The following is a 24,740-nucleotide window of genomic DNA, read 5'->3' as shown; positions in this document are numbered from 1 at the left end:
AAATATAGTTTGAAGCAAATGGGCATGCATGGTGTAGCAACAACAAACGTTGCACTTCTTTTTTGTCGCTAATGTGGAAAAATCTAGGACAAAAATTGTTGGAAATTCGTTTTATGAGTGAGCTCAAGTTTGGTCAAAAGTTTAAATGATCAGTTCCATGGGTTGATAATGAGAGTTTGGAAGGAACGTTGAGGCCATCTCCAACGCTGTACCAAAATGGTGCTTTTTGGTGCAGCATTAACACCTCCAACAGGGGCTGCGCTATTTATCCAAAATAGCGCTGCCCCTTCCTCCTGCGTCAAATTTGGCGCAGGAGGAGACCCTGAACCAATTTGGCGCAGGGGTTTTCTATTTTTTTTAATTTTTTTATTTATATTTATTATAAATATTTATGTTTAAAATTATAAATATTATTTGAATAATAGTATATTATTGATTTTATTATTTGAATAATTACATATTTAATCATAAAAATTATAAAATAATAATAGTTTATTTTTTTAAAATATTTATTTATTTACTTTAATTATAATATTTAAAAACTATTTTTTTTATGATTTTTAATTAATACAAATACAAAATTAAAAATATATTAAATAAAATATAATAATTAATATATGTAAAATAAAAGGAATATTTCGAGAATATTCTTTTTGGTGTAATATTTGAAGTAAATGGTTTGGAGATGAATGTTGTATTTGGTGCAGAAATCGCAATATTTTAGTGTGAAATTTGCACTAAAATAGATTTTATGGTTGGAGATGGCCTGATCCATGTAGCAATAAGTATTTAAACTAATGTTACATTAGTTTGAATAAGTATTTAAACTAATGTCAATTAGCCAGAACTAATTGTGCTTGAATGAGAGTTTGTAAGGAACAGTACACTCAAACTAATGACAAATGAAATTCTGTTACAATAAGTAACAGTACATTGAAGCACAACAATTGCCAGAACGTACTCGAGATAATTCAAGGGACAAAATCAAATCATGTTACAGACTTACCCTTCCTAAACAGACATTATATTTATGCAACCCTTGCCAATGTGCAACCTTTGTATAATGGTATCTCTACTCTTGAACAAAAAACTCAGGTTTTTTAAATGAATTTTAAAACACATCCTTTCTTTGCTCTTAGTAAATTCTAGTTCTAAATTTATAAAAAATAACTGTTCCATCCAAACTTCTAATAAGATAACTTTTTAAGCTTGGTTTGCAAAAAAGAACGCACAATTTGGAGATTTGAGTGAAATTTTGAGGTTAGTAATTATATAAAAAAATGAAAGAACTACGTTCAAATCATTTATGGTATGTTGTATTTCAAAGTTTGGAGAGACGTTCCTAGTTGGTTGTTAGAAAAGGATTGTCATTATGCATGCTCGCTAGTTCAAAGCAATATTGTATTAAGAAAAATAGAATTGAACTATTGCTTCGACTAATTTTCCTGAATCGTCCACATGTTCCACCTAAAAAGATGTACACATACACCAACACAGTTTTTTGACCAACAAATTATTATTACTCTTGGTGTTTTTCTATGCGCCCTTGACAGTGTAGATCCTACATGTTCGTTCCAGTGATGATAAATGTCCAGCACAAAATGACCATTACAGTATTGGTACAACCAACATCTTTCACTGTCTTTGCCCATTGCCTTTAATCCAGTTAGTTACTGGTCCGAAAAGAGGTCATTCTGATCGCCATATAGGCCCTAAAATTTCCAAGAGTATGCACCATATCATGGTAAAAGAGAGGGATCCCGCCATCTTGGCTTTGTGACAAATTGAAAAAGAGATAAAGGAGAAATACAACCATTATCTTGAAACAAGAGATAACCTGAAACTTCCACCACGGGCATAGTTGTTACAGACACAAAAAGGTCTCATAACAAGAGACGCAGGGTGAGACGCGAGTCTTAATCGAAGTAAGACGCACAATTGATTTTTTTAAAAGTGTATTTATGTACCATATCATTATGAGAAAAAAAAATTGTTACTGTTGAAATAATTAAGCTTTGCAATGCGAAAATTCATCAATACTGCTTCTTCTTCAGAACGCTTGCTACGCTGCCCTGCTTCTTATTTTTTCAGGGTTTATGCTCTGTCCTTGAAAAAAAAACAGCTTTGGGTCAAGGATTTGCAGCCCATTTTTGTTAAAAAGAAAATAGAGAAGCTGCGCAGCCATCACTCAAAATACGGCGGAAAATAGAAAAACATAGCAGCCTTCACTCAGGTAATCTTCCAGGCGCGCTAGAATACACTTGCAAGGAAACGTAACAAGTCCAGGCCAATGTCAGATTTTAGAACTTGCTTGCAAACATTATTTCAAAATTATTCCTTCTGATAATCCATCACCGTTCGAATGATATGACACAAATCTAACAGTCACCATTTGTCCCGTTTTAATGAGTAGGAACTTCATCAAGTGGACAAAATCCATTAAATGGCGCACTGAATAAATTGTTTCATGCTCTTACTTAGGAATAAAAGATGAAACATCAAATAGATGATAATCATGCCAGCTCTACATTTCAAATGTTGATGATATGAGGTAAGATCACAAAAAAACCAAGTATGTCAGGTACCTGGAAGCAAGAGGTTGGATCACAAAAAACCAAACATAACATGTTTATTTCAAGTAGCACAGACGGCCTCAAGAAAGTTATGTTACCAAGTAAAAGTGAAGATCATAATTTTTGGGAACAAAGTGTCTGGAAATCAAATGGAGATCCTTTTAACTTGAAAGAGTTGCACTAGTCTCAGCTGCACAGTTCCCTCAACAAGCACACTGCCAATGCCATATGAATTTCGGAAAACAACACATACAGACAGAGTTCCCATGCTTGTCCAGTTGGCCTTCAACCTGTCCACAATCTTAATATGTGATACTTCTCTAGCACTTGCACACACATTTGCCAAGTAAATTTTGTTATATCCAAGAAGATACACATCTCAACAAATGAGTTAGATTATGTTTGTGTTTTGCCAGCAGTATTAAAAACATAATAAATAATGAACGAACAAAAATGTTTCACGAACACCTCAGTACTAGCAAGTAGCATCGCTTTAGCGCACTCATAAATTACACCTACACTAGCATATGAACGTTGACATGCACCACAATCCACAAATACAATTTCGATGTATGTTAGTTGCACAATTTTTCAGCCAGCTACCAAATATTAATTAATTGCTCATGATTATAATACTTTTTTACTAGAATAAGTAACGAAGCACAACTCATCATAAAACATGTGAATCACCAAAGGTAATAAATAAATTATTGAAAGAATGTGCCAAAAGCTAAACCTTGACGGGATTCACTAGTATTCTTCATTCCACTTGAGGAGAATAAACAAGTTCAATGTATTTAGCAAAGTGAATTTTTGGCATTCTCAGTTATACAGCATAACCACATATGCTTCCTATTAACAATATGAGAGCATAAGATTGAGAAGAACCAGATGGAGAATTCAATCAGAAATTCTTCAATAGTTTAAATGAAATGGAACCTTTCCCTGCGTATTCATAACAAAACACCAGCAATACCGAAAGAGTTTGTCCCATGCCTCACATCTCAACAATTACCGTTGGCCATCTGCGTATTCATAAGGGCAAAGTTTTGCTTGTTTTGAACGTCAATACAGGAACCTAAGCAATATACGTATATCGGGACCAAATGGTGTACAGTGCAGCAACAACCGCGCCCCAGCTCAGGAAGCACGCACAGTCGCACACCAAGGGGGACAGAAGCATGCGCGCACCTGCGCCACATCACGTGCAACTGGGCGCGAAAGAGTGCACCACAATTCCATGCGTGCATCCACGCCACTTCCACGCAGCCGAGCGCATGAAGCGTTCAGAGACACAACTTCAGCGTACAGCGCGTGTATAAAAGGACATAAACCCTAGAAAAAAGAGGAAAAAAAAGTGGACACGCAAAAAAGGGCTGAGACATGAGGCGTGAAGCAAAAAATGATGGGAAGAAACTCGAAGCCGAAGACCGCATCATCTAGTGACGCAATCGTATATTTGGATTCGAGTTTTCTTTTATGCTCACTACAATCTCTTAGTTATTTGGCGATATCGAAAAACATGAATTTGTTTTATTGTTTTTCCGTTATCAACTAATTTATTTAATCTAGAGGACGACGTAGCTTGGTCGAATCTATATTTGTGAATTGTTGATTTATATATGTGAATCTCTTTGTTTTATTTATATATTTCAGATTTTATTGTTTTCAATTACTTAATCAATAATTGGACTGTCATATTTATTCGAGATCTATCACTCGGGAGAGAGGATTCGATTATGACCATAGAAAAATGTATAGTTTGTGTTTATAGACTACGGAAGGCCTATAATTCCACCAAACCCATTGAAAGAATTATAGTACTATTGAAATTATTTAATGTTTGCATTTTAATAGAGATATTGAAATCGATATTAGATAATTAATTCTTACGTATCACTTGAAAAAGAGAGTAAGAATATTTGAGAACTCTGGAGTAGTAAACGGGTTAAATTTATGAATATAAAAGTTAATGATAATTTAATACAGTGAAGACCCAGTTAAATCGCAACTCTAGATTCTTTGTTCTCACTGAGTTTAAAGCGTCGAGTGCTTGAATTAGTTTTGTTTATAATTCATCATAAAATTTACTTTAACTATCTAAATAAAGGTGGACTATTCTAATTTAATATACATCTCAAGATACACCTTTAATTTTTGGGAGACCGTTCTTAGCCACTAGAATAGCATTGATCGATGTACACAAAGGAGAACTTACCTTGAGAGTTGGGGGAGAAGCTGTAATGTTCAACATATATCACGCCATCACATAATCTGACGAGGTAAGCACATGTAATAGCATTGACATTTGTGATACTTGTCTTTCTTTAGATTGCGCAGGAAAAGTCGTGGTTGAAAATCCATTGGAGAGATGCACAGTTGGATCGACACTAATGGCAGATGATGATGACAATTGGGAACTCAAAGAACAAATTCTTGCCCTGAATAGTCTGCCAAAAGAAAAAGGTGATAATGTGCAAAAAGACGATCTGCCGAGAGACATCTGTAATGAGGTACCACAAGGCACTCACGAACTCAAAGAATTGCCGTGAACACTTGTGCTATGCATTTTTGGGGGGAAAAAGATACTTAACATGTCATATTTCATCCTCTCTTACTTCACAAGAAAAAAAAAATTGCTGAGTGTGTTTACAGTGTTTAAATCTGCACTTGGATGGTCGATTTCTAATATAAAGTGTATTAGTCCCTCTATATGCATGCACAAAATCTTGATGGAGGAGTCATACACTCCCTGCGTAGATCACCAAAGGAAATTGAACCCGGCTATGAAAGAAGTGGTAAAGGCCGAAGTATTGAAACTATTAAATGTCGGGGTGATATATGCTATTTGTAATAGTAGTTGGGTGTCACCTGTGCAAGTTGTCCCTAAGAAAGAAGGGATGACAGTGATAAAGAATGAAGATAATGAATTAATTTTCACTCGGACTGTCACTGGTTGGCGCGTGTAGATTCCAGGAAGTTAAATAAAGTCACTCGTAAAGACCATTTCCCACTCTTTTTTATTGATCAAATGATTGATAGACTTGCGGGATATCATCACTATTGTTTTTTATATGGCTATTCAGGATATAATCAGATAGCAATGGCACCGGATGATCAAGAGAAAACTACATTCACTTGTTTGTATGGAACCTTTTCCTTGTGGAGGATGCCCTTTGGGCTCTGCAATGCACCTGCTACGTCCAGAGGTACATGATGGCCATCTTTGCTGACATGGTGGAAGAAATTATGGAAGTTTTTATGGATGATTTTTCGGTATTTGGCTCATCTTTCGATCATTGTCTGCATAGTCAGTCCCTTGTTTTGCATAGATGTCAGAAAAAAACATAGTTCTCAACTTGGAAAAATGTCACTTTATGGTTCAAGAAGGTATTGTACTCGGTCATAAAGTGTCATCACAGGGATTGGAAGTTGATAGAGCCAAAGTGGTCGCTATTGAAAAGCTCCCGCCACCGAAGAACGTAAAGGGAATAAGGAGTTTTCTAGGACATGCCGGTTTTACCATAGATTCATTAAAAAAGATTCGAAAATTACGAAACCATTATGCAATCTGCTAGAAAAAGAGTCAACCTATAAATTTGATGATGCTTGCTTGCAGGCTTTTGACATAATCAAGGAAGCACTGATTTATGCACCCGTTATGACAGTACCTGATTGGAAAGAACCCTTCGAAGTGATGTGTGATGCCAGTGGCCTTGCTGTGGGACCGGTCTTCGGGCAAAGAAAAGATAAGATGTTCAGAGCAATTTATTATGCGAGTCGCACTATGGATGTTGCACAACAGAATTACACCACGACTGAGACGGAGATGCTAGCAATGGTTTTTGCGTTCAACAAATTCAGACCATACCTTATTGGCACTAAGGTAATCGTGTATACGGACCATGCAGCAATTCGCTACTTGTTCGCCAAGAAAGACGCAAAACCGAGGTTAATAAGGTGAATACTACTACAAGAAGAAATCGACTTTGAGGTCAAAGACAAGAAGAGGTGTGAAAATCAAGTGGCTGACCATCTATCGGGGCTGGAGCTAAAAAGACAAAAAGAATGATGAACACATCAAGGAGACGTTTCCTGACGAACAACTGTTTGAGGTAAAACCTAAACTGTCATGGTTTGCATATATTGCTAACTTTTTATCACGTGGTGTTTTTCCGCCAGACTTGAACTATCACCAAAGGAAAAAGTTCCTTCATGATATTAAATTTTATCTGTAGGATGAACCTTTGGAATTCAAAAGATGTGCCGACCAAGTCATTAGAAGATGTGTGGCAGAAGCCGAATCACGAAAAATCCTCACTCTACACCCTACAGTGGCCACTTTGGAGCATCAAGAACAGCAGCAAAGGTACTACAGTCCGATTTTATTGGCCAAGTTTATTTAAAGACAGTAATACCTTAGTGAAGTCATGCGATAGATGTCAAAGGGTTGGTAACATCTCTATGCGTCATGAGTTGCCGTTGACCAATATGTTGGAAGTGGAACTCTTTGATGTTTGGGGAATTAACTTCATGGGACCATTCCCGACCTCTTTTGGAAATTCTTATATCCTGCTTGTTGTGGACTATGATTCGAAATGGGTGGAAACAATTTCCACCAATGCTAATGATGCTCGAGTTGTTTGTAAGTTTATTCACCGGAATATCTTCACTAGATTTGGAACACAAAGAGCAGTCCTAAGTGATGAAGATACGTATTTTTTTAATAAAATTTTTAAAGCACTTCTGGACAAATATAATGTGAAACACAAAATGGCACTTGCGTACCACCCACAAACAAATGGGCAGGTAGAGGTATCCAACCAGGAGATCAAGCAAATTCTGGAGAAAACTGTGAAGACAAACCAGAAGTATTGGTCAATCAAACTGGATGATGCACTATGGGCCTATAGGACAACATACAAGACACCTATAGGGATGTACCCATATTGGTTAGTATTTGGTAAGGCGTGTCACCTACCACTAGAGTTGGAGCATCGAACCTTTTGGGCCGTCAAAAAATTAAATTTCGATTAGAAGGAAACAAGTGAACAACGATTGCTACAACTAAATGAAATCGATGAATTTAGGAATGATGCCTACGAAAATGCAAAGGTTTACAAGGAGAAAACAAAGAAATGGCATGACAAGCACATTTTGAGTAGAGATTTCAAGTCGGGACAAGAAGTATTGTTATTCAATTCCCGCCTCAAATTGTTTCTCGACAAGTTGAAATCGAGATGGTCAGGACCGTTTACAGTAGAGACAGTGCAACCATATGGAACAATGGAAGTCAAATGCAGTTATGTAAGAATGTTTAAGGTAAATTTCCAGCGAGTGAAGCAACATTTTGGAAGCGAAGTCCGGCACGCATACAATGTCCCACTTGCCGAGTATACTTGAAAAAAGAGAATAGTAAAGCTGACGAGCATAAAATAAGCGCTAAATGGGAGACTACTCTTGATTTTGTTTATTTAAAAATAATATGGTTATTACAGAGAGCCACACACATCGGCGCCACATCTCGCGCAGCAGCGCACGGTGTGGTAGTCCAGAATTACAAAAGCGTCCGCACACCCGCGCGTGCTTGATTAGTACAAAATTACAGAGAGGTGCGCGCACCAGCGCCAGATCTCCCGCAGCCCCGCGCCAAGTATGCCCAGAATTACAAAGAGGCGCGCACACCCGCGCCACGTCTCGTGCACCCGTGCGCACTGCGTCTTTAAGAGTTCAGGTCTACACGATTTTCACAAAAATAACACAAAAAAAAACTTTCTTCCATATCTACTCACCCACCTTACCACCGGCTGCCCACCACGTCTGCCCTATCACAGCCGCTCGCAAGCCCATCAGCACTCCCTGCCCCCCGCACCTGTCGTGCCCCAGTCTGTCTCAAATCTACTCCGGCGATCCTCCTCTCAGATCTACTACGGCCTCCCCTTTCAACCTCTTCTTCTAAAGTGACAACATCTTTTATTTGACATTGTTTGCGATAGTTACGAGTATCTAATGATTTGGGAGGACGCAGTGTTCCAGATCAGATTTTAAAAGCGTGATGGATTATTGTTGAATATCAAGCCTCCAAGAAAGAAATCAAAGGACAGTACTTCCTCTTCTCACTCTTATGATACAAATAAATTTTGTAATGAAGAAACACTTGGTATCTACGAAAATACTCTGTCTCGGTCGATTATAAAAGAAATAGGGATAGATTTATCCACTCACGACTGTGTGATAATGCAAGAGATCGTGCATAGGGGGTGGTTGGACCTGGCCAATCACCGTCAGACGCTGTCATCTCAGTAGTCCGAGAATTTTACGCAATCTTGCGAGTGAGGCACAAGGACTTTAAAATGTTGGTGCGAGGAAAATTGGTGTCATTTGACTCAGACACCATCAATTCGATCTATAATTATTTTTTCCAAGCTGCCCACCAAACCAACTCATTCCGTGCATATCACTTTTTTAATCTACCAGCACCAAATGGACACACTTTGAGAGATCCACAAAACCAACACCTTCATAGTAAAGTCTTCCGCACTTAAAAACCAACCCATGCCAGCAGAATGAAATCAGTTCATCTCCTATCAGATTTTGATTTTCAATGGAATATGTTGATTTTTGGGAGAATTGAGCCAACGCTGAAGATAATTAAGGCAAATTAATTTTCCGCACTAAAAAAATATAGGTTGAAATAGAATAAAGAGAGAATTTTAACACATCCAAACTCAAAAATCAGGAAAAATGTGAACTAGCAAATATTCCTACCCACAACTATGCCCTTCACACAAAATAACTCATGAAAGAAACAAAAAACTTTGAAAATTGATGAAAATGAGTGTGAAATAAAAGTTAAGAATCAATTTTTCATGTTTAATCATTGGATTAATGTAACAAAAAGTGACAGGCTTAGTGTTTATACCTATTCCACGATAATATCATTGTTTTTTCCTCATTATGCAATAAAGCTTTAAAAAATTGAGCTTACTTTTGATACAGTTGCGGGACAAAAGCTGGTCCTTTCCGTGATTCATAGCTTGGTGTGGTAGCCCATCTTAATGGAATACTAAATACAGTTGACTGAGCTTAACATCTTTTAATTAACCCAAAATGGCACTAGTAAACTGAGTTGAACGCAGGTAACCTTTTCTTCATTGCCACAGTTTTAGGTTTACAGAATAGTCAAGATGAATCAGATGCACAAACAAAAATTTTTCCATAACCACAATGCCAAAAGGATCAAATCTCAACCAGATTTCGAAACTTTACTCGCCTTTTAACACTACCTTTCCTGTCATACCCTATACCGATCTTACTATGCATCAACTTCATAGCCAAATCAGCCTTTCCTGCCTTCCTCAAGGCATTGATCATGATAGTACGAACCTTCCCTGGAATTTCTCGTTCACGATCAACAATCCCATCAGCCAACTTGCAAGCTTCTTCTATGCGACCAACCATGCACAAAACTTTGATCATATCTTCAAAAGCAGTCTCTAAGACAATACCCATAGGCGCTAGCTCATCTAATATTTTACAAGCTCTTGCAACCTTTCCTGAGAGACAAAGCCCAGTTGAAAGGGCCCTAAAAGAAGCAGCTGTCGGAGTAATACCTTTATCAATCATCACATCCCACAACTTTAATGCTTCTTCATTACGGTGTTCTTTAAATAAACCAGTTATCAATATCGTGAATGTGTAAACAGTCTGATCACAGCCTTCATCTTCCATTCTCTTGAAAAGCTTCATTGCTTCATCAACCTTCCGAGCTTTCGTCAATGCATCAATAAGTACATTATAACAATATGAATCCCGTGGGCACACCTCAACCATCTCGTCAAAGAGGTTTTCAGCCTCATCCGTCCTCCCAGCCTTTCCAAGGCCATCAATGAGACTTGTATAAAATACAGCACTGACGACAACTCCTTTCTTTTTACAATATTCGAGCCACTGTAGGGCTTCTTCCAATCTGCCGCTCTTGCACAGACGATTCACAATTACACCATATGTGACCTGATCTGGTTCAAAGCCTTCATTTCTCATTCTCTGAAAGAGATGCATTGCCATCTCTAAGTTCTTATCTTTAGCATATGCATCAATCAGAGCAGTATAAATTAACACACTAGGCTCACACCCATTTCTAATCATATTCTCAAAAATAGTGTACCCTTCCATAGACTTACCATCCTTGCAGAGGCCACCAATCACTAAACTATATGCATGTGACGGAATATCCAATCTTTTCTCCAGCATTTCATGATAAAGCCTCAAACAACAATCATATTCCCCCTCTGAATAACATGCCTGCATCAATGTCAGATAAGTAATCTTATCAGGCTCCAAATTCCTGGCCTCCATATCCTGAAACTTTTCAGTTGCCTTCTTGACATTCCCTGCCTTACAATAACCCTTGATCATTGTATTATAGGTGACAACGTCTGGCTTAACAGTCCCATTAGCCATAACCTCAAACACCATTTCTGCCGACTCAATAAACACTGAACTCACGAGACCATTCATCAGATAATTATAAGTATACAAACTAGGCTCAATCCCGTCATCCTTCATTTTTCTCCACACCCACAACAGTTCCTCAACCATTCCTCCATTACTAAAGCTCTTGATCAGACAATTAGCTGCCGAAGAATTAATCAAAAAACCCTTATTCTTCAGTTCATTAAAAATTAACTTAATTCTCTCAAAATCACCACTAAAACTCAAAATATCAATCAAAGAGACGTAGCAGTCAAGATTATGGGCATACCCTTTTTGCTTACCAGCCCAGATAAAGAATCTAAACGCTATTTCAGACCGGTTGGAGACCTGGTCCGATTTCTTCAGAATATAAGCAACAAACTTAGGAGGGAAACTGATTAAGTACTTCTGGCAAACGCTAGTCAAGTCTAGTTCAAGAAATTCGCCGTTCTCCAATATGTTGAAGATCCGAGATACCCATGGGGAGGGTTGAAGGTCTGCTTTCGGCTCAGCTGTGATGAGGTCTGAGAGATCATTAAAGGGTTGAACCCATTCTGGTGGAGGAAGCGGTGCCAAGGAAGATATCCATTTGGGGGATTGAGCTGAATGTAAATTTGAGGATGGAATTTGGGCGAAAGGAAGGCGATGGGGTTTGAGGAATGCGTCGAAGAAGGTGGCGCATCGGGGTTTCGGTAGGGCTGTCCGCATGACTCGGAATCCATAATAGAAGCACAGTCGAATTTTGTTCTAAATTCACAAACATGCCTTGAAAGTTTAAAAATGACATTGTTATTTATTTTATTTTTTTTTTTTTTTCAACTATAAACTATCAGATTGCACTGACGAGTGCCATCTTTAAATTAATATAAGGGACAATTGTATTAAAATCCCTAATATCATTTCAAAGTTTGTGTTCAGTCCTTAGTATAAAACAAATATATTTTCACTCCCTGACAAAACCATTTCATATGTTTTAACTCCCTTGTAAACATTAAATTACCTAATTGACCTCATTTTTAATTAAAACTCATTTTTATCCTTATTTATTTTGTTGAATCCATCTGTATTTGGGATTTTAATACTATTACCCCAATCTCCCCCATCGGCTTCGTGAGAAGAAATCTCATGGTGGGTCTGTGTGAAACCTCATTTACTTGAATCTCAAAATCTTGAAGATGTCGTGCGTAAAAAATTCATCGAAGGGAAAATAAAGTGAAGGTGAGTTTCTTTCCTCAAATTTTATCATTTTTTTCGTGAAATTCCAGGTTTTAGGGAGTTCGTGAAATTCCAGCTTTTAGTGAGTTTGTGTTTATTTGTTTCAATTTAATGATTCTCTTATATTTTTTGATTGTTATTGTGTGTTGTTTATTGTTTTAAACCTCATTTATTTGAACCTCATTTATTTGAATTCCCCCAGCCGTATGGTGGGTCTGTGTGAAACCTCATTTATTTGAATTCCACCGATTGAATTTCGAAAATTTAGGGTTTTGTATTATGATTGGTTTTAGAATAACGTAAAAGCAATACAAGTATCTTGTGGCCTTAATCATACGGCTGCCTTATTTGAATACAAAGCAGTGTAAAGATGAATGCAGAAATTATTTTTAGATTTCTTGATTAATGCAATTTTATCCTCAATTTTTATGTTTTAGTTCTTGAATGAGAAAGTTGTTAATTTAAACTTTCTGAAAATTCTTTAAAGTCTTGAAATGTGCATATCAATTACTTTTGTATGTTTTTTGTATTAGGTGCAAAATGGAATATGAAAGTGGGTCTTGCAATCTGTCGTTTTTGGGTAGCTGTAAATGCAAGAAACAGTTGTTTGTGATTTCAATTTTCAGCGGTTGTAGTTTGATGGACATTTTTGAGAGGCTTGGAAAAAAATGTTCTGAGATTACTCCTGAAGCTATGACTCTGCAATACGTAGCCCCCCAACACAAGATGCACGTGACTTTGAACGACGATGATGATGTCCTAAATATGATTCATCTTCATATGTGTATGAAGCTCAGCATGATTGAATTGAGGGCAGAGAGTAAAAACGAACATGTCCGCAACCAAAATATTCGGAGGTAAAATATATTAGATTTATGTCCCTGTTTAGTTTTGATAATTTTTTTATATTTTAATTTATCAAGCATGAAATTGTGCACTAGTTGAGATTATTGTGGTTATATATTTTGTTCTATGTTATGATAATATAAAAATGTTTTGTTATCATGATATGAATTATTTGACAATACTAATATTATTTACATTCCATACTTTGCATTTTTTTATGTTAAGTTATTTTTGTATCTTGCACCTAACAAGTTTATATCATATTGGTAAGGGCTGGATGAGGAAGACAGACAGAGAAATAGTGGTAACGAAGCTGATGAAGCCTCTTTGAGCAATACACTAGATGCTTGGATTAATTGCATTCGTGGTGTAGGTCAAACATTCAAAGATGCTGCTGACTTTAGAAGATTTATTAAAAATTATGTTGTTGCTACAAGACGTTCATTTTCGTACAGAAAGAATGATAGCGAAAAAGTCACTGTTACTTGTACTGAGACTAGTTGTGGATGGAGAATTTATGCTTCTAAATACAAAGCAGACAATATATTTGCGATCCGAAAATGCAATTTAGAGCATACATGTGGTGATAATAATCTACGTAGTAAAGGACATCCTAGAGCAGATGCAACATGGATAGCTAATGTGGTGAAAGGCAAACTTATAGGAGAGCCCTCTTATCGTCCTTGTACAATTCAGAAAGACTTACAAAGAGATTATGGTGTAGAGTTAAACTATCACAATGTGTGGAAGGGCAAGGAGTTAGCGATGCATGATATTCATGGCACAGATAAGGGATGCTATGATAGACTAAGATGGTATTGTCGAGCTGTTAAAGAAACGAATCATGGAAGTGTTGCTGAGTGTGAGATTGATATCGAAACTAACAAATTTAAACGAATGTTCATTTGTTTGCATGCATGTGTAGTTGGTTTTGTTACTGGTTGTAGACCGTTGATTTTTTTGGACGGGACTCATATAAAGAATAAGTTTAAAGGTTGTATCCTACTTGCTGTGTCGAAGGATGCCAATGATGATCTTTTCACAATTGCTTATTCTGTAGTGGACGCGGAGAATGATATTAATTGGGAATGGTTTTGTTATCATCTGAGAAGTGTTTTGCTTTCGTGTCAAAGCATTTCATTCAATGAGTACACTTTTTTCTCTGACAGAAATCATGGGATTATCAAGGCAGTTAATCTAATATTTACGGGCAGTCACCATTCGAAAATTTAGGGTTTTGTATTATGATTGGTTTTTAGAATAACGTAAAAGCAATACAAGTATCTTGTGGCCTTAATCATACGGCTGCCTTATTTGAATACAAAGCTAGTGTAAAGATGAATGCAGAAATTATTTTTAGATTTCTTGATTAATGCAATTTTATCCTCAATTTTTATGTTTTAGTTCTTGAATGAGAAAGTTGTTAATTTAAACTTTCTGAAAATTCTTTAAAGTCTTGAAATGTGCATATCAATTACTTTTGAATGTTTTTTGTATTAGGTGCAAAATGGAATATGAAAGTGGGTCTTGCAACCTGTCGTTTTTGGGTAGCTGTAAATGCAAGAAACAGTTGTTTGTGATTTCAATTTTCAGCGGTTGTAGTTTGATGGACATTTTTGAGAGGCTTGGAAAAAAATGTTCTGAGATTACTCCTGAAGCTATGACTCTGCAATACGTAGCCCCCCAACACAAGATGCACGTGACTTTGAACGACGATGATGATGTCCTAAATATGATTCATCTTCATATGTGTATGAAGCTCAGCATGATTGAATTGAGGGCAGAGAGTAAAAACGAACATGTCCGCAACCAAAATATTCGGAGGTAAAATATATTAGATTTACGTCCCTTTTTAGTTTTGATAATTTTTTATATTTTAATTTATCAAGCATGAAATTGTGCACTAGTTGAGATTATTGTGGTTATATATTTTGTTCTATGTTATGATAATATAAAAATGTTTTGTTATCATGATATGAATTATTTGACAATACTAATATTATTTACATTCCATACTTTGCATTTTTTTATGTTAAGTTATTTTTGTATCTTGCACCTAACAAGTTTATATCATATTGGTAAGGGCTGATGAGGAAGACAGACAGAGAAATAGTGGTAACGAAGCTGATGAAGCCTCTTTGAGCAATACACTAGATGCTTGGATTAATTGCATTCGTGGTGTAGGTCAAACATTCAAAGATGCTGCTGACTTTAGAAGATTTATTAAAAATTATGCTGTTGCTACAAGACGTTCATTTTCGTACAGAAAGGAATGATAGCGAAAAAGTCACTGTTACTTGTACTGAGACTAGTTGTGGATGGAGAATTTATGCTTCTAAATACAAAGCAGACAATATATTTGCGATCCGAAAATGCAATTTAGAGCATACATGTGGTGATAATAATCTACGTAGTAAAGGACATCCTAGAGCAGATGCAACATGGATAGCTAATGTGGTGAAAGGCAAACTTATAGGAGAGCCCTCTTATCGTCCTTGTACAATTCAGAAAGACTTACAAAGAGATTATGGTGTAGAGTTAAACTATCACAATGTGTGGAAGGGCAAGGAGTTAGCGATGCATGGTATTCATGGCACAGATAAGGGATGCTATGATAGACTAAGATGGTATTGTCGAGCTGTTAAAGAAACGAATCATGGAAGTGTTGCTGAGTGTTAGATTGATATCGAAACTAACAAATTTAAACGAATGTTCATTTGTTTGCATGCATGTGTAGTTGGTTTTGTTACTGGTTGTAGACCGTTGATTTTTTTGGACGGGACTCATATAAAGAATAAGTTTAAAGGTTGTATCCTACTTGCTGTGTCGAAGGATGCCAATGATGATCTTTTCACAATTGCTTATTCTGTAGTGGACGCGGAGAATGATATTAATTGGGAATGGTTTTGTTATCATCTGAGAAGTGTTTTGCTTTCGTGTCAAAGCATTTCATTCAATGAGTACACTTTTTTCTCTGACAGAAATCATGGGATTATCAAGGCAGTTAATCTAATATTTACGGGCAGTCACCATTCGAAAATTTAGGGTTTTGTATTATGATTGGTTTTTAGAATAACGTAAAAGCAATACAAGTATCTTGTGGCCTTAATCATACGGCTGCCTTATTTGAATACAAAGCAGTGTAAAGATGAATGCAGAAATTATTTTTAGATTTCTTGATTAATGCAATTTTATCCTCAATTTTTATGTTTTAGTTCTTGAATGAGAAAGTTGTTAATTTAAACTTTCTGAAAATTCTTTAAAGTCTTGAAATGTGCATATCAATTACTTTTGTATGTTTTTTGTATTAGGTGCAAAATGGAATATGAAAGTGGGTCTTGCAACCTGTCGTTTTTGGGTAGCTGTAAATGCAAGAAACAGTTGTTTGTGATTTCAATTTTCAGCGGTTGTAGTTTGATGGACATTTTTGAGAGGCTTGGAAAAAAATGTTCTGAGATTACTCCTGAAGCTATGACTCTGCAATACGTAGCCCCCCAACACAAGATGCACGTGACTTTGAACGACGATGATGATGTCCTAAATATGATTCATCTTCATATGTGTATGAAGCTCAGCATGATTGAATTGAGGGCAGAGAGTAAAAACGAACATGTCCGCAACCAAAATATTCGGAGGTAAAATATATTAGATTTATGTCCCTGTTTAGTTTTGATAATTTTTTTATATTTTAATTTATCAAGCATGAAATTGTGCACTAGTTGAGATTATTGTGGTTATATATTTTGTTCTATGTTATGATAATATAAAAATGTTTTGTTATCATGATATGAATTATTTGACAATACTAATATTATTTACATTCCATACTTTGCATTTTTTTATGTTAAGTTATTTTTGTATCTTGCACCTAACAAGTTTATATCATATTGGTAAGGGCTGATGAGGAAGACAGACAGAGAAATAGTGGTAACGAAGCTGATGAAGCCTCTTTGAGCAATACACTAGATGCTTGGATTAATTGCATTCGTGGTGTAGGTCAAACATTCAAAGATGCTGCTGACTTTAGAAGATTTATTAAAAATTATGCTGTTGCTACAAGACGTTCATTTTCGTACAGAAAGAATGATAGCGAAAAAGTCACTGTTACTTGTACTGAGACTAGTTGTGGATGGAGAATTTATGCTTCTAAATACAAAGCAGACAATATATTTGCGATCCGAAAATGCAATTTAGAGCATACATGTGGTGATAATAATCTACGTAGTAAAGGACATCCTAGAGCAGATGCAACATGGATAGCTAATGTGGTGAAAGGCAAACTTATAGGAGAGCCCTCTTATCGTCCTTGTACAATTCAGAAAGACTTACAAAGAGATTATGGTGTAGAGTTAAACTATCACAATGTGTGGAAGGGCAAGGAGTTAGCGATGCATGATATTCATGGCACAGATAAGGGATGCTATGATAGACTAAGATGGTATTGTCGAGCTGTTAAAGAAACGAATCATGGAAGTGTTGCTGAGTGTGAGATTGATATCGAAACTAACAAATTTAAACGAATGTTCATTTGTTTGCATGCATGTGTAGTTGGTTTTGTTACTGGTTGTAGACCGTTGATTTTTTTGGACGGGACTCATATAAAGAATAAGTTTAAAGGTTGTATCCTACTTGCTGTGTCGAAGGATGCCAATGATGATCTTTTCACAATTGCTTATTCTGTAGTGGACGCGGAGAATGATATTAATTGGGAATGGTCTTGTTATCATCTGAGAAGTGTTTTGCTTTCGTGTCAAAGCATTTCATTCAATGAGTACACTTTTTTCTCTGACAGAAATCATGGGATTATCAAGGCAGTTAATCTAATATTTACGGGCAGTCACCATGCGTACTGCTTGAGACATTTAGTTGATAATTTTGTGAAAGTGGTACATAATCAATTACTTATTTTTTCTAGACCGATATTTTTGTTTATGTATATAAATAGATGTATTTAATCTGATTTTTTTGCAACCTTTTTAGGTGTTGCGAAGCTATCCAAAACATAACAAAAAGCATTGGTCTTCGGTATTCAAAAAAGCTGCTTATGCTCCATCTTTGCAGGAGCATGAACAACATATAAAAAATATCCTGGAGTCCATGCCACTTGCTAGGGATTTTATTGTAAATTCTGAACCACAGAGTTGGGCAAATGCATTGTTTCTTGGCAATAGATGGGGTGTTATAAATAATAACATCGCCGAATGTTGAAATAATTTGGTTAAAGCAGCTCGTTATCTCCCTATCGTGGGTATGATGGACCATATACGAATGCAGATCATGAACATGATGCACCAACGACGTGAATCAACAGCTATTATGGTTAAAGAATTAAGTCCAAAAAAGGAGAAAGCTATTGGTATTGTATATGTGGAATCCCGGAAGTTGAGATTGCACCGGTCTTGTAATTGGAGGTTTGAAGTAGTCGATGGTGAAAAATCATTTGCTATTGACTTGATAGCCATGACATGTTCATGTAGATATTGGCAAATCAACAATCTTCCTTGCAAGCATGCTTGTGCCGCTATTGAGTCGAAGTCGATGTCATTTTATGATTTTTGCGACAAGTATTTCAAAATTGAAATGTACCGCCAAATGTACAGAGGAATTATTAATCCCATCCCAACGTTTGACATTAATGAGTCTTATCTTGATGATGGAAATGTAATCAATGCTCCTGATGTGAGGAGTCAGCCTGGTCGTAGGAAAACCAAGAGGATACCATCGCAAATCGAATCACGTGTGTCGAAGTGTAGTCGTTGTCATAAGGGAGGACATAACAGACGTAGCTACAAAGAAGCTATAAACTAGCTGTTATTTTTTCATGAAAATGGTGTTCCAATGTTTTTATTATTACTAACTATCTTACTGTTAGTATCTATCAATATTCAGTATTTTTGTTTATGATTGACACATGAAATATTTTTCGAAACTTTAACAGGAAAAAAAGAGTGCTGGAAGGGGAATCAAGCATGTTGATACCAGTGAGAAGTCGTACGCGTTCGAGTGGAAGCATTGGTGGTTTACGCATTATGTGATTGTTTTGTTTTTGAAAATGTTGGGAAAGAGTTGGTTTGGTTTGCCTTACTGTCATGTTGTTTTAGTGCTTGTTGGTGTCTTGTATTCTTATATGTTCTCTGGAAAAAAACTTGGGCTTTAGGTTGTTGTTTATGTTAATCTTTTAAGTTGGAGAATTTATTGTTTTGTTTGTGTTAGGTGTTAAGCACTTCAATATGTATTTTTATATATTGTTATTTGTTTCTGGAAGGTTTGGTGTTTCATTTGTTCATTTTTTAATGTTTGATTTAAGGAGTGTTTCAAATGGTACATATCAATTTTGAACATATATTTGAGTACAAAAATTGCTTAATTTGGTATATTATGTGTAAATATGAGTACAAATATTAAATAATTAGGTATATTTTGTGGACAAGAAAACTGTACATTTTGTGCACAAGAAAACTGTACTCATATTATACCGGAAATACAAAATACATGTCCAAATTGGAAGTTGTTGACTATTCAAACTTTATTCAAAATTTAATATGAACAGAGATTTGAATACAAAATTTATTTTCTTGTGTATACTATGTGTAAATTTCAAGGTACATAAATTGTCAGATTGAGTATATACTTTATTTTCTTGTAGTGTCAATTTCAAGGTACATAAATTGTCAGATTGAGTATATACGTTAAAGAATCGAGAACAATGTACATATGAATTGAGTACAATGACTTGTCAATCTAGCACATCGTAGAGTAGTTCATCTATTCATGCCTAATATCACCAATTTAACAGTTTATTGAGCACTCGATTTATGTACATGTATACCTGATTTTAAAACATTTATACCCGATTGAGTATATATACTCAATCAGATATCTTGTGGGCTTCGAAATTGAATACTCAAATTGAAGATGTATAAAATTCATGAAATTTACATATAACATGAATTTGAGTACTCGATTTATGTACATGTATACCTGATTTTAAAACATTTGTACCTGATTTAGTGTGAATTGTGCTCTATTATTTAATATATATACTCAATCAGACATATTGTGGGCATGTATATTAATCGAGTACTAAAATTTATGTTATATGTTATGAGGAACATTACACAATAAATCGGGTATACATGTGTTAAAATTAGGTATACATGTATATTAATCGAGTATTAAAATTCATGTTATATGTCAATTTCATGAATTTTATACATCTTCAATTTAAGTACTCGATTTATGTACATGTATACATGATTTTAAAACATTTGTACCCGATTTAGTGTGAATCGTGCTCTATTATTTAATATATATACTCAACCAGACATCTTGTGGGCATGTATATTAATTGAGTACTAAAATTCATGTTATATGTTATGAGGAACATTACACAATAAATCGGGTATACATGTGTTAAAATCAGGTATACATGTATATTAATCGAGTACTAAAATTCATGTTATATGTCAATTTCATGAATTTTATACATCTTCAATTTGAGTACTCGATTTATGTACATGTATACCTGATTTTAAAACATTTGTACCCGATTTAGTGTGAATTGTGCTCTATTTTGTAATATATATACTCAATCAGACATCTTGTGGGCTTCGAAATTGACATAAAAACAACTTCACCCAGATAGACGAATACTAGGAATGACAATGGGTAGGGTATGGGTCTGATTTCATATATCCATCCCCATACCCATTTATTAAATTCATCCCCATACCCATCGGGTATTGAATTTCATCCCCATCATCGATTACCCAATTATTTAATCGGGTCTAAAAATCCCTCTATACCCTCTTCTATTCGGGTCGGGTATCGGATCCTCCAATGGGTTCGGAGGAAATTGCCATCCCTAACGAATGCATGTGAGATACAATACTTCACCGAGTAAAGTAGAAGGATGAATATCATTTTATAGTACCATCACTTGATGTGTTGTACAAGAACTTCTAAAGCGTACAAGGTCACTTCTCTTCTTGCTGAGTTTTCCGGGTGTCCATAGGTTATTTTCAGGGTAAATCCAACATATTCATCTATATTTTGATGAAAGTACATATCATATGTTATGAGATACATTACACACTAAATCGGGTATAAATGTTTTAAAATCAGGTATACATGTATATTAATCGCGAACTAAAATTCATGTTATATATCAATTTAATGAATTCTATAAATCTTCAATTTGAGTACTCGATTTATGTACATGTATACCTGATTTTAAAACATTTATACCCGATTTAGTGTGAATTGTGCTCTATTATTTAATATATATACTCAATCAGACCTCTTGTGGGCTTCGAAATTGAGTACTCAAATTGAAGATGTATAAAATTCATGAAATTTACATATAACATGAAGTTGAGTACTCGATTTATGTACATGTATACCTGATTTTAAATCATTTATACCCGATTTAGTGTGAATTGTGCCCTATTATTTAATACATATACTCAATCAGACATCTTGTGGGCTTCGAAATTGAGTACTCAAATTGAAGATGTATAAAATTCATGAAATTTACATATAAATGAAGTTGAGTACTCGATTTATGTACATGTATACATGATTTTAAATCATTTATACCCAATTTAGTGTGAATTGTGCTCTATTATTTAATATATATACTCAATCAGACATCTTGTGGGCTTCGAAATTGAGTACTCAAATTGAAGATGTATAAAATTCATGAAATTTACATATAACATGAAGTTGAGTGTAACGCCCCGAAAATTTAGAAGTCCACGCGAACCACATGCATGCAATTATTAAATTCCTTGTGTATTTTAATTAAATGTTTTAATTGCATAAATTAATTATGTGGTGCATATTGACATTTTTAAAATATACTTTTCTATATTGTTGCATTAAAATGTATTTTTAAAAGGTTATTCGAGTTGCGATCGAGGAACGGAGACCGATGGCTGAAAAATAGGAAAATGTTTTTATTAAATAATTGTTTTTAATTATTTAAAATATGGGTGATGCTTTTTCTTTTTTTTTTAAGGGGTTTTGAGTTGAATTTATACGACGGGACGTAAATTTTATCGGTGTTGGATTTTCAACAAAAATACGAACGTTTTAGCAACCCGGCTAATAAATTCACAAACTTATTTAAGCAAAATTATTTTAAATATTTTAATTTAACACTAATGGGCTAAATGAGCCTAATTAAATTGTTAATGGGCCAAGTCTTTAATTAGTGATTTAATTAACTATATAATATTATAACCTACCCCATTATTCACACAATTCAAAACACCTCTCACCAAAAATCACACGCCACACACTTCACAAATTCCCTCAAGGACACGGCACCACACACATCACAATTTGAAGGAAAAATTCGAGAATTTGCTAAGGGTTACAAGCCAAGGTCCCGTCGTCCCCGTTCTTCGCAATCATCAACGGATAATCGTGCGTTTAAAACGCAAAGGCACGCCATATTCTCCTTTTACTCATCTTTCACACCATATTATGTGTTTGATACATGATTGCATGAAAAACATGATACAACTTTTATATTTTCGTTTTTATGGTTATACATGCACAAAACAAGAGTTTTTCTTTTTTAAAACTCTTCATAATGATGAACAAAGGGGCTGCAATGGTAGGAGTACTTGAAGAGATGTTTTCCACATGTTTAAGGGTCCCTAGGTGTATGTTTAAAGGCTGAAAAAAATTCTAGTACTTTTTAAGCAATAAAAACGGCAGACGTTTCATTGAGTACTCGATTTATGTACATGTATACCTGATTTTAAATCATTTATACCCGATTTATTGTGAATTGTGCTCTAATATTTAATATATATATATTCAATCAGACATCTTGTGGGTTTCGAAATTGACATAATAAAACTTCACCCAGATAATGACTTGGTGATCCTAGCATGAATAGATGAACTACTCTACGTTATGCTGGATTGACAAGTCATTGTACTCATTTCATGTGTTCATTGTACTCATTTTATGGGTACACTGTACTCAATACATATGTACATTGTAATCAATTCATGTGTATACTGTGCTCAATATATTCATCTATTGTAATCAAATCGTGTGTACATTATTCTTGATTACTTAACCAACGTGTAAATTATTCTCGATTATTTACCTTATATACTCAATTAGACATATTACGTACCTCGAAATTGACACATTACAACTCTAGATAATATTATATCTTGGTGATCGATAGAAGAAATATTGTACTCAATAAACGTTTAAATTATCCTGGATTATGTAAGTTATATACTCAATCGGGCATTTTATGTACTTTGAAATTGACAAAATACAAGAACTTCATCGGATAATGACTTGGTGATCCTAGCATGAATAGATGAACTACTCTACGTTGTGCTGGATTGACATGTCAGTGTACTCGATTCATGTGTTCATTGTACTAAATTTATGGGTACAATGTACTCAATACATATGTACATTGTAATAAATTCATGTGTATATTGTGCTCAATTTGTTTAATCAATTCATGTGTATATTGTGCTCAATTTGTGTGTACATTGTCCTCGAGTAGTTAAATACTATTGTGTGTTTACCAATGTATGACTAAATATTAGATTAGTTAGATATACTCGATTATTTAACATTTGTACTCATAGTTACACATAATATACCCAATAAAATAATTTTTGTACTCAATTTTCTCTTCTAAATTGATATGTACCATTTAAAATACCAGGTAACCCAAATTCTGAAAAGTGAACAAATGATACACCAAACTTTCCAATAAACAAATAAATTTTAACAGAAATAGATATTGAAGTGCGTAACAGCTAACACAAACACGATAATAATCAATTGTGTGTCTTCATTACATAATTTAAACCAACAATTAAACATAGACTTCAAATGTTCAAACTCCAGTACTACTCACTAGTAGAAAAATCGGATTTTACTTCGGCAGGCTTTACTTCGGCAATAATAAATTACGAAGTAATACATTACCAATAACTTCAGCAATAACACAAGCGAAGTAAAATAATATATTTTACTTCGGATGTTTAAAAACACGGGCTTCAGTATATTTTTTTATTGTATTTTACTTCGGCATATCAATGTTGATGAAGTAATAAATAAGAAAAATAAGTTCATGCTGAAGTAATAAGATGAACCGCGCAGATTAACAAAGGAAACTAAACTATACTGAACATTTAGCGCCGGTTTTTAATCCGCGACGGGTTTTTAAAAAACCGTCGCTATGAGCGATGGATTTTCAAAACCCGTCGCTATTAGCGACGACTTTTTAGAAACTGTCGTTGATTAATATCGATTATATCACATATCCTTCAGAGACGAGCTCATTATATCGATCCACATTTTCCTTCAAAATTAACCCTAACACCACGCCGTTCCACTCACCGCCGTTCGCTTCGAACCACCAACACCACCGCCGTTCCACTCACCGAGAGGGAAGCAAAACACCACCGTTCCCTTCCATTTTGCATTTTCCACGTTGATTTCTAATTTTCTATACGTATCTGGGAATTGTTTTCTCTAGCAAGAAACTGGTACGTATATGTTCTCCTGCATTGATATTTTGTTTTCTCGATTTGAGGCATTATGATCTTAGTCGAAAATATGCTACAAATTTTCAAGAAA

The 24,740-nt window shown here is 35.1% G+C and overlaps 2 protein-coding genes and 1 long non-coding RNA gene across 4 annotated transcripts; 2 read left to right on the top strand and 1 right to left on the bottom strand.

Moving 5' to 3' along the window:
- The first annotated feature begins 1,519 nt into the window (after positions 1-1,519).
- LOC142517716 (uncharacterized) lies at positions 1,520-7,333 on the top strand. The gene is made up of 2 exons (XR_012813362.1): positions 1,520-5,039; positions 5,071-7,333. It is a non-coding gene; the product is annotated as an uncharacterized LOC142517716 (long non-coding RNA).
- Positions 7,334-9,702: 2,369 nt separating this feature from the next.
- LOC142517715 (uncharacterized) lies at positions 9,703-11,797 on the bottom strand. Of its 2 annotated transcripts, XM_075620105.1 has the most exons (2): positions 11,351-11,797; positions 9,703-11,209 (listed from the first exon to the last, which is right to left on the bottom strand). In XM_075620105.1, exons 1-2 carry the CDS (start codon positions 11,754-11,756, stop codon positions 9,813-9,815), a joined length of 1,803 nt encoding a protein of 600 aa, XP_075476220.1. In that variant the 5' UTR covers positions 11,757-11,797; the 3' UTR covers positions 9,703-9,812. The 2 variants fall into 2 exon arrangements, with proteins under 2 accessions (XP_075476220.1, XP_075476219.1); XM_075620104.1 differs by having other exon boundaries at positions 9,703-11,797.
- A 6,565-nt stretch (positions 11,798-18,362) lies between these two features.
- Positions 18,363-18,917, top strand: LOC142519735 (uncharacterized). Its single transcript, XM_075622763.1, has one exon. The coding sequence runs from the start codon at positions 18,363-18,365 to the stop codon at positions 18,915-18,917; it is 555 nt and encodes a 184-aa protein (XP_075478878.1).
- The last annotated feature ends 5,823 nt before the right edge of the window (positions 18,918-24,740 follow it).

Source organism: Primulina tabacum, chromosome 11 (assembly GCF_025594145.1).
Source record: "Primulina tabacum isolate GXHZ01 chromosome 11, ASM2559414v2, whole genome shotgun sequence".
Lineage (NCBI taxonomy): Eukaryota > Viridiplantae > Streptophyta > Magnoliopsida > Lamiales > Gesneriaceae > Primulina > Primulina tabacum.
This window is presented reverse-complemented; position numbering and strand designations above follow the sequence as displayed.